Source organism: Microtus ochrogaster (genome assembly GCF_000317375.1).
Source record: "Microtus ochrogaster isolate Prairie Vole_2 chromosome 14 unlocalized genomic scaffold, MicOch1.0 chr14_random_2, whole genome shotgun sequence".
Classification (NCBI taxonomy): Eukaryota; Metazoa; Chordata; class Mammalia; order Rodentia; family Cricetidae; genus Microtus; species Microtus ochrogaster.
Window position 1 is genome coordinate 13,606,356 of NW_004949097.1, and position 9,990 is coordinate 13,616,345.

Here is a 9,990-nt window from a genome sequence, read left to right on the forward strand (position 1 = left end):
TCATTGGCGGCTACACCACCCGAGGTGAGGGGGGGCGTCATTGGCGGCTACAACACCCGAGGTGAGGGGGGGGGAGGGCGTCAACTGCTTTTGTAAACTGTGGTGGCTAGGGCAGGGCAAGACTGGCCAGAAGAAGCAGTGTGTCTGAGTTTGATTTTGATTTTGTGCACCAAATGCGATAGACTCGCTGAAGGAAGCTAGTTCGATGATGGCATGAGTTAGCGAGCAAGGACCTTCGGGGCCTTCTGTGCGCCTGGTCATGGTTCAAATGGCAGAGAGGAAGCACGAAGGATTGTGAATATTCCTTGTGCTTCTGGAAACCCAGCCTTGCGGTCAGCACCTGAAGCCTGATGTTGGAGTTTCGGGTCACAGCTTTGCTTGGGAGGGAAGCATAAACAAAGTGCCCTTCTCCCCTCAGAGCTGGGCCCACCCTCCGGTGCCATGCCAGACCTGAGTCGAGGCTTTGCTTTACCGGACAGGCCCTGTTCCTTTGTCATTGGGTGGGCGGACGTGAACACAAGAGAGCTCCCTAGACCAGATGATAGTGCCCGAGTGGCGTGTTCTATGACCTTGTGTGCTTTTCTCTCCGTGGTAGGCATTTTATAGGAGGAGTGTGGAGATAGGGCCATCCCCAGGTTTGGTGCTACTGTGTGAAGCCAGGAGATCCCAGGCTTCATGGCTGTGGAAGAGGGGCAATCCTGGGTGCAGGAGAGAACTGCGCCCCTCTTCCTCTTTGCCTCCTCAGAGGTCTCTTGGCCTCGGGGATTTCTTCCGTGTTGGGTGCACCTGACATGCAGCGTCCACGGCTGAAGGAGAGGTGTCCCTCGACTCGTGGAGTTGCTGGTGTCGTGGTCAGCTCATGATTCACTGGCGTGTGATGTGTGATGGACAGGGCAAAGTCATTTACGCTGTGATGGGGCAGATGGAGCTTTCCGGCTCTGACCGATGAGACTCTGGGGCTGCAAATGACCATGTGGAACTTTGTAAATGACAGACACTAGCATAGTATTTACATAGGTGACCCAGAACTGGGTGTGAGGGTGCAGCCCAGTAATCCTAGCACTGGGGAGGCAGAGGTAGGGGGATCAAGACTTTAAGGTGAGTGGGAGAGAGTAGACCGTGTCTCTCGGGGAGGAGAGAGAACACTCCCTCACCTCTTTAACTCTCTGCCTGATGGCTTCACCATGCGTCTCTGCCTGTCTTCATGGGACTTCTCCAAGAGTCTCTGTCTCTAATAAGAATTCTTGCACCTGGGTTAGCAGTCCTGAACCGTCTCTGTGTAATATCTTCACTTATATGACTACAGATCTGTTTTTCAAATTTTCATCTTTTTTTCTCACTGGTTGGTGCTGAGGTTGAAGAGGTGAGCCTGCCTTTGGGTGGGGGTTCCCCACTCCCCTTTGTAGGTGGCCGGTGTATGTGTGCATCTGAGGAGAGGCAGAAGCAGAGGGATGTGTGTGCAGGAAGCCCTGAGTTCTTCCTCAGATGCTGCCACTTCCCAGTGACCGCCTTGAGGATAAGAGGCTTATTTAGCGTTTTCTCAGTGGAGAAAAGAGAATTTGCTTTTGTTAGTAGTCTTCCGCTGGGGCTCAGGGCACAGCCATCAACTGACTTCACGTGTTTAGACAGCCCTAGCCTCTGCCATGCCTGAATGCTTCATCTCTGTCTCTGGTTTTCTAGTGAAGTAGCTAGCTGGTTGCCTACCTACAGACATTTCTCCTTTCTCTTAGGTGGTGTGGTTTGTGTTGTATAGAGCGTTGTAGCCCAATCCTCCTGTGTGAGCCTCGGGTGCTAGGTTACATGCATGAGCCTCTGACTCCTTCAGATGGAGACGGAACGCACTGTGGCTGACATGGAACCCGTGTGCCTCAGCTTCTCCCCCCGACAGGAGCTGCCACGTCCTACTGGGGACGCCGTCCTTCTGGTAGATTTCCTGGCTTTTCCATGACCTTGGCTGAGCAAATGGGCTGTAGATTCGACCTGGAAAACCCTTCCTGTGTGTTTTGAGCTTCAGAAGCCACCACTAGTGTGCCTTCCTCACTTGGGCCACCCAGGATGATGCCCGTCCTGAATTCCCTGTGCCAGAGACCATGATGGGCGGTCAGGCGAGGCTGGATGGGTGTTTGTGTTCCAAGTGAGAGGGCTGCGCACTGCTGTCCTCTCTAGCGCTTCTCTGTCCGGCTTTTCCACCACTTCCTGGTGGTGCCCGTTTCAATCAGGTCTGCCTAATTGTTAAGAAAAGGACCAACAAAACAGAACAACCAAGAAGAAATAAGAACCAGGACTCGAGTTGGAATCTCATCCTGTTGACTTCTTAAAAGAGACTTAAAATTCAGTAAATAACGGCTCATAACTTTTTGTTTGTTTTTGAGACAGGATTTCTCTGTTATGTCGCCCTGGCTGCCCTGGAAACTGCATATATAGCCTAGTCTGGCCATGACCTCATCCAGACCCACCTCTGCTGGGATTGAGGGTGTATACCATCACATCTGGCTCTTTCTTTTTTTTTTTTTGGTTTTTCGAGACAGGGTTTCTCTGTGGTTTTGGAGCCTGTCCTGGAACTAGCTCTGTAGACCAGGCTGGTCTCAAACTCACAGAGATCCACCTGCCTCTGCCTCCCGAGTGCTGGGATTAAAGGCGTGCGCCACCACCGCCCGGCCATCTGGCTCTTTCTTGACTTTTATAGTAGAGCTGATTATTTTGGTTCTTACCAGGCAGTAGAGAAATGGAGGTGCACGGTGTGGACCCCTATCCTTGTCATCTTGTCACTGGGGAGGCTGGGGCAGGAGAATTGCTACAACTTTGAGGCCATCCAGCGGTACATAGTGAGTTCCAGGTCAGCTGAGCGCAGCTAGAGAATGAGGCCTCTTCTCAACAGACAGCAGAAATCCAGTGGGAAGTCACAGCAACCCTAGAGGGCAGACGGATCCATGCTAAATGTAAAGACCAAAAGATTATCCCGCCAAGTCAGACCGCGATGCAGTGGCCTGAGCCAGTGCTGACCACCAGTCAGACCGCGTTGCAGGGGCCTGCAGGCTGTCTTCTGGAGTAAGGAGAAAGTTCCAGGTGACCCAGGCAGGTGTCCTTGGTAGATTAACAAGAGTTCCTTGTCTGGCCCCTAGAGTCTTGTTACCTGGCCTATAGAGATGTGCGGACCTGTGTGAGGACCAGAAGGCAGTTTCCTAGGGGTGGAAAGCCTGTGGGCATGGGGACCCGCATTCACTAAGGACCTGGGTGCCCTGCTCGCTGAGAACCAGATTTGGCTCTGGAGCTTTTCTGTCTGTCTGTGTCACCCCCGCCCGCGCTGTCTTTCTGAGATAAGGTCTCACTGTGCAGCCAAGGCTGGCCTCAAGTTTGCAGTCCTCCTGCCTCAGCCCCTGAGTGTCATGGTTACAGATGTGCACCATCATGCCAGACCTGACTGTGGAGCTCTTACTGGTAGCTGCAGGTGAGGTGGGGGTGGGATGGGTGTTCACCTTTGCTGCGGGAGTGTCAGTTGCTATGAGCGGGTCTGTTGCTATGGGTGGGTCCATTGCTATGGGAGGGTCAGTTGCTATGGGTGGGTCTGTTGCTGCGGGAGAGTCAGTTATAGGAGGGTCTGTTGCTATGGGAAGATATCATCGATATGGTTATGTGCTGGTCCACTGCTGGGTGCTTGTGCTTGGCTGGCTCCCAACCAGAGCTGTTTTTAACCACTGATAGTTTTTGTTGTTTAACAATAACTTTCTTTTCTGGGCTTAATCCCAGCACTCGAAGGCAGAGACAGGTGGATCTCTGTGAGTTTGAGGCAGCCTGAGCTAGTTCCAGGACAGCCAGGGCAGTTACACAGAGAAACCCTGTCTCAAAAAACAATCGCAACAAAACAAAAACGAACAACAACAACAAAAACTTCATTTTTTTAAAATTGCTAATACTTTCCTTTCCTTGCTGTAGCTAAGACCATTTATGTTTTCCTAGAGAAGAAAATATTTTTAAAAAAATCAGTTTAAAAAGAGCAAAGCGAAGCCCTGCATTTTGAATCTCACAGCGTGATTTTCTGTTTTTCTTATTTTGCAGTGTTGGGGACATCGCCGGGTCTGGGAACCACATGCACACTAGCAAGCATTCTTGACTTTCTTTTTCCATTTACTCACTGAGTTTCCAGGGCTAGCCTCGAACTCACTCTGTAGCACAGGCTAGCCTTGAACTTGAAATCCTCTTACCTCGGCCTCCTAAGCAGCTGGTATGACAGGCATTTTTTTTCCTCAAAAAAAAAAAAAGAGACTATATTTATTCTCCAAGAAATTAGCTATTAATTAAAAGCAACGACAGAGAAGGCCTTTTCCCTGGCTTCTAGTCACATGGCCACAAGCAGGCAGGAGACGAGGCCGTTGATGTGTCTCTGGGGCTGCACTGGGAAGCGGGTCTGTGAGTCTGCCACTGTGGCGGGTAGGAGCTGAGACTTCTGTGTATCCTGACAGGAAAGCCTGCTCTGCTGGCTTCAAGGACAGACCCTGCTGGGGCTGGGCCTGCCTCCTGTGTAGTCAGGCATACTTAACTGTCCATGAGAGTCTGAGGCTGTTGAAATGTACGCTGACCTTGTGGCTGAGCCGGTTGCTGTGGGGGCAGGCTGCACAGGCCAATGGCGGAGAACGGCTCTACGAGGCATTATTCTAGGGTTTCCAGAGCTTTCTCCTGAGGCAGGCCGTGTTTGCAGTGCTGTGGATCCTGTTTGTTGACACCTGTCTAGGGCTAACTGGATGTCTGGGTAGACATACCATCATTCTGCCAAGGACTAAGTTTTACAACGTGGGCTTTCTATTTTGTGTGAGGCAGCATAGGTCTCCAGAGTTCTGATATCCTGGGCTGCTCGTTAAAGCAGAATTTGTTGCAGTGGTGAGATGGTGCCCTGAGCGAGGCCGCAGCTAGGGCTTGCTGAATTAACTCTTCCCTCAGAGAAGCCGTGGCCCAGCTCTGAGGCCTACAGCATCTGCCTGCAGCCATCGTTTACAGTGGCATCCACAAGTTGTCCTTAAGACAAAGCTGCCCTTTCTCGGCTGCCCTCAGACTCATGGTGCTCATGTCTAGTTCTTCCTAGTGCTGGGGCTGTAGGCAGTGAGCCCCCAGGCTTGGCTTCTGGCTTCGGGGTTCTGAGGGCCTCCCAGGAAGGGAGAATCCAGATGACCCCTTTCCCTTCTGCTTGGAAAACCATTTCCCTAGCCCCTGCCTTTCTGACTGAGCTTCGGCTGCCTACGGTCACATGGTATGTGTGGCGAAGCTGGGTCCCCCCTGCCCGGGTGGCACACGTCCCGGCCACTTGTCATCTGGCCTCCTTCTGTGTTTCAGATCGCAACATGAACATCCTGCAGTACTGTCCGTCCTCTGACCTCTGGACGCTCTTTGAGACCTGTGACGTCCACATCCGCAAGCAGCAGATGGTGTCCGTGGAGGAGACCATCTACATGGTGGGCGGGTGTCTCCACGAACTGGGGCCAAACCGCAGGAGCAGCCAGAGCGAGGACATGCTCACCGTGCAGGCCTACAACACGGTCACCCGACAGTGGCTCTACCTGAAAGAGAACACGTCCAAGTCGGGCCTGAACTTGACCTGTGCCCTGCACAACGACGGCATCTACATCATGAGCAGGGACGTCACCCTGTCCACCAGCTTGGAGCACCGGGTGTTCCTCAAGTACAACATCTTTGCCGACAGCTGGGAGGCCTTCCGGCGGTTCCCAGCCTTTGGGCATAACTTGTTGATTTCCTCTCTCTATCTGCCCAACAAAGCAGAGACCTGAATGATTTAACAGTATCAGAAGAACAATCCGGTTCAAGAGGGGAGGAAGGCAACCCTCTGGCTTTCTGACTCCTGAAGGGCACAGTAGATTAACATAGGCCATGTATGTCGGAGGCTTGGCTGGCTGTAAATAAGCTTACTTGAAAACTTGGGGGAAGGACACCAACATTATCCCTTCTAGTCTGTTTTACACATCATGGGAACAAATGTCATAAGTATTCTTCCAAACCTAACAGTCTTGGGCCAACGACCAAAACTCAGCATTAGAAAGTAGACAGCCAGGGTCTGCCCCACAAGGACCGAGGTCAGCATCTGACACAATGGACTATTTGGATGGCTTTTTTTTCTATGTTTTACCCTCTGGGGGTGGAACCTAGGGCCTCATGTTAGTCCTGTAAAGATGACTTTTTTTAAAAAAAAAGCTATTTCTTTAGGTCACCTGAGATGTCAGGAGTAGGGGATTTTCCTCTTTCATGTTCAGGGTTTTTTTTTGACAAGCGTTAGGAACCTCCTCCCCCCCACTCTGGTCTCTCTTGTCACCCAGCTTCTCTGGTCAGGCGCCTTATTGTATATGTGTTTCAGGGACCCTCAGGTGTGTTCAGCCTTTTGACATTTAGGACTTGCATTACCGTTTATAAAGTTCATGTACAATTGAGTTACCTTAGAAAAAAAAAAACCCTAATGTTTTAAGTAAGGTCCTGATGTTGAGTTAGCTAGTTATAGCTGTCCTCGGGGGCCCACAAGTTGTGACTACCTCGCGTGCTGCAATGGTAGAGCCAGACAGAGACTCCGCGCACGCAGCTGGTTCTTCCACACTTGGATGAGCGCATGCTAGCTACTTCTCCAGTCTGCCTGCGGTTGAGAAGGCTGCACAAACAGGCTGCTCAGCCTCTTCGGCTGTGTGCGGCAAATGCAGGCCTGTGTAGGCCACAGACCCTGCGTTGTGAGGTCTCTGTTTTTAGAAGATTGCTCTTGACATTTTATAAATGGAGCCTTAAATGAGGAGTACTGCATAAGGAGAACATGCCTTTATGAGTTACTTTTATTGAATGTATTGAATGTTTAGATCTTGTTTCAAGATTTAAAATGAAAAACGAACAGACAACTTTTGCACATCTGGATGAGGATTCCTGCGTAGGGGCAGATGTGCGGTCACCGCGTGCCTTTAAAGGCCAGGTGGCTGTAGCTCATTTACGTTGGAAAGCGGGGGGTGAGATTCTGCACAGACACTAACGGCCTCTGCTGGCATGTCTGAAGTGAGGTGCTGGCTCGTGGCTCCCATGCTGACAGCAGTGAGCAACAGCTCTAGAGATTTCACCGAGGCGGTTCACGATGAATAAAGGGATCTGCCAATCATGGGTCCGTGTTTCTTAAAAAGACTTAAGAGCCCACTTAGCATGCACGAGAGGCCCTGGTTTTAATCTCCAGCACTTACAGCAACAAGGCCCTCACCTACAGGAATTTCGATTGAAGAGCTTTCGCTATGACCAGCCGCTCTCTTGTAGAGTCGGCTAACCGGCCAGCAGTGCCCGGTCAGTACCAGCCGCCTTACACAGTTAAGAAAGCTCCGTAGAAAAGCCAAAACTACAGGCAGATCCATTCCTCTCGGCTGCTCTCCCAGTGGCTGCTCACGCCGAGGGGGATGACAAGCCCACCCCAAGTATCTTCAGGGTTTCCTTACAGCCGTGCCTCTAATATACCCAGAGAGCCTATTTATAAAACTTCTATTTGCACAGCTATTTAAAAATTCTGTGTTCGAGGCCAGCCTGAGCTACAGAATCCTAGGATAGCCAAGACTACACAAAGAGACCCCATCTCGAAAAACAAAACAAAACAAAAAAAATCTGTTAGTGTTTATTTGGGACTTGGTGACAGATCTCAGGGTCTTGTCACCAAATCTACTAGTAGCTGTCCAGTCTGTAACCTGCTTATAATGCTGTTGGAAGCTTGCAAGCCATTGCCTTATAGCCCAGGATAACCCCAAAGTCAGGATTCTCAGCCTGGCCTCCCCACTGCTGGGACTGTAGGCTTCGAGCAACCCTGCCTTTATTTCTTTTTCCATTATTTTTTAAAATTGTTTATGCTGGGTTCTTTAAAAAAAAAACTCTGAACTGAAATTGTCACCAAAAAGTGGTACTTATAAATAGATTTAATTTATATTTTGCTGTAGAACTGAGTTTCGGGGAGTCTACGATTTCACTATTGCACCTTAGAATCTAATTTATGTTCCCCACTGTGACTCTCCACGCCTTCACTGTATGCAGACCAAACCCATATTCAGAGATGATGGGAGTTGAGTTAGCATTGGGCAGAGATGGGCGGTTAAAGGCACATCATTGTGTCTGCCAGTCAACCACTTCTCTTCCCAAGCGCCGTCTTTTGGGCGTATTTCCTAATGCCAGCAACTTGGACCAAATGGAGGTGTGCCACTGTCATCTGCCAAGCTCGTAGGAACCTGGCCTGGTAGGTCGCCCTTGTACTGTTGATGGGTATGAGGATCCAGATGCACAGACTCCCAACGGAATTTTGTTATTCTTGCTGCCAGCAGTGCTTAGAGACAGACTGGGTGGCTGTTATGGTATCCATCTGCCTGCGCCTTCACCCGTGTGGGTGTTTTGATAGCTAGAGCTTCCTTCTGCTAGTACCAGTTGGAGGCTTCAGCCAATGGCTGTGTCTTTGAAACCCCTCCCACCTTCAGGCAGCTCCTTAGATGATACTGTCTTTTTATTTCCTTCCCGTTCCCTATTGCCTTACCCACCCCCAGATGTTCCTGAGGGGTTCCGATCCCACTGTGTGGCAGAAAGTGTCTGGGAGGACCCCCAGTGGGGGTCTGGTGCATGGGTTGGTGGAGGAGCCCTGATGTCAGTGCTCCGACTCGAGAGGCTCCTCACCTCGGTACCCTGGAAGGGTTCTGAGATGATAGTGTGAGAACCCATAGCTTCTTCAGTCTGCTCTAAAATGTAGCATCAAAGAGTCTGGAAGGCTGGGCGTGCCGGCCAGAAACAAAAGGCTTAAGATGAAGCATGAAACCAAAGACGACTGTCACCATGGTGTTTTCTGTTTTGTTTTGTTTCTAAAACCAAGAACCCGAGAAATTCCAAAGGCCTTAGGTTTGCATTCAAGCTGAGGGAAGGAGAGTGTACTGCAGACAGGTAAATGTGACCTTGTGCTAACGTTGTTTAGAGGAGAGTGTACTGCAGACAGGTAAATGTGACCTTGTGCTAACGTTGTTTAGAGGAGAGTGTACTGCAGACAGGTAAATGTGACCTTGTGCTAAAGTTGTTTAGAGGTGCCATTGCAGATTCCTGGGTAACATTCAAGCCTGTTTGGCCAAAGAGATAAACGGAGGCAGAGCTCTGATGTCCTTGTCAACCGGTGTTTAGTGAGTATGGCTTAGCACAGCTGACCCAAGGGTCTGCTAAGGGCTTGTTCTAGACCAGGAGTGGGGAGTATGAGGTGTGTGCCCCTTGCTGTCTGCTAGTGTTTGCTCTCAGAAGACCTGATAGTCAGCACTACCAGACATCCCTGCCAGCCCGCCAGAGTGGAGTGAGTACCATTTCCCACCCCTGCATCAGAGACAGTGGCTGGGCATGAAGGGAGCCGTGATTTCAGGAAGCAGTGAGCTGTGTCAACTCCATTCCCTGGTGACCAGAAACACTGTCAGTGCCCGAGCCGTCATCACTCTCATTTCAACTAGGGTGTCGTCAAAGATGCCCACTTTAGTCGGGCACACTGGGCCCTGTCTGGCGGTCTCTCGCATCTTGTCCCAATCTTCTCACTTCCTCGTGATTTAGTAGTAATTTCGGGAGCTGGTTTGTCCATAAATCTGAACACGTCCCATGTTTCGGTTTTTTACTATATGCTTTTTTAAAAAAAGTTAACTACTTTTTATAATCCTTACACTCCACAGTTTGCGAAAACACAAGAGTGACGTAAAACCTGTTTAGAGTTCACTCCGCACTGTAGCCCCGCAGATGGTTCTGATGAAGGGAAGGGAGGCCACTGGGTAAGGGTTTGGTGTGAGCAAGCTCAGCGCTGGTACCTTTGGGCCCGTGCCTTTAATACATTCCCTTGGAAGGGTGGAAGGCCTCAGCGACACCCCTCAGACACGCTGTGCGCTGATTGGTTGAGTTTGCCTCGCTGTGATTGCCCAGTGCCCTCCCACCCTATCTCATTGTATGTGTTTGCTCTTCACTTTCTTCTGTTAGTTTGGG

At 50.4% G+C, this 9,990-nt stretch overlaps 1 protein-coding gene across 1 annotated transcript in view; it reads left to right on the forward strand.

Moving 5' to 3' along the window:
• The window catches only part of Klhl42 (kelch like family member 42), a 20,712-nt gene extending 11,705 nt beyond the window's left edge, over nucleotides 1-9,007 (forward strand). The window contains exon 3 of the mRNA XM_005364614.3: nucleotides 5,326-9,007. Within this exon, the coding sequence (XP_005364671.1) occupies nucleotides 5,326-5,777 (452 nt within the window). The 3' untranslated portion in view covers nucleotides 5,778-9,007. The remainder of the gene's footprint in view (nucleotides 1-5,325) is intronic.
• Nucleotides 9,008-9,990: the final 983 nt, after the last annotated feature.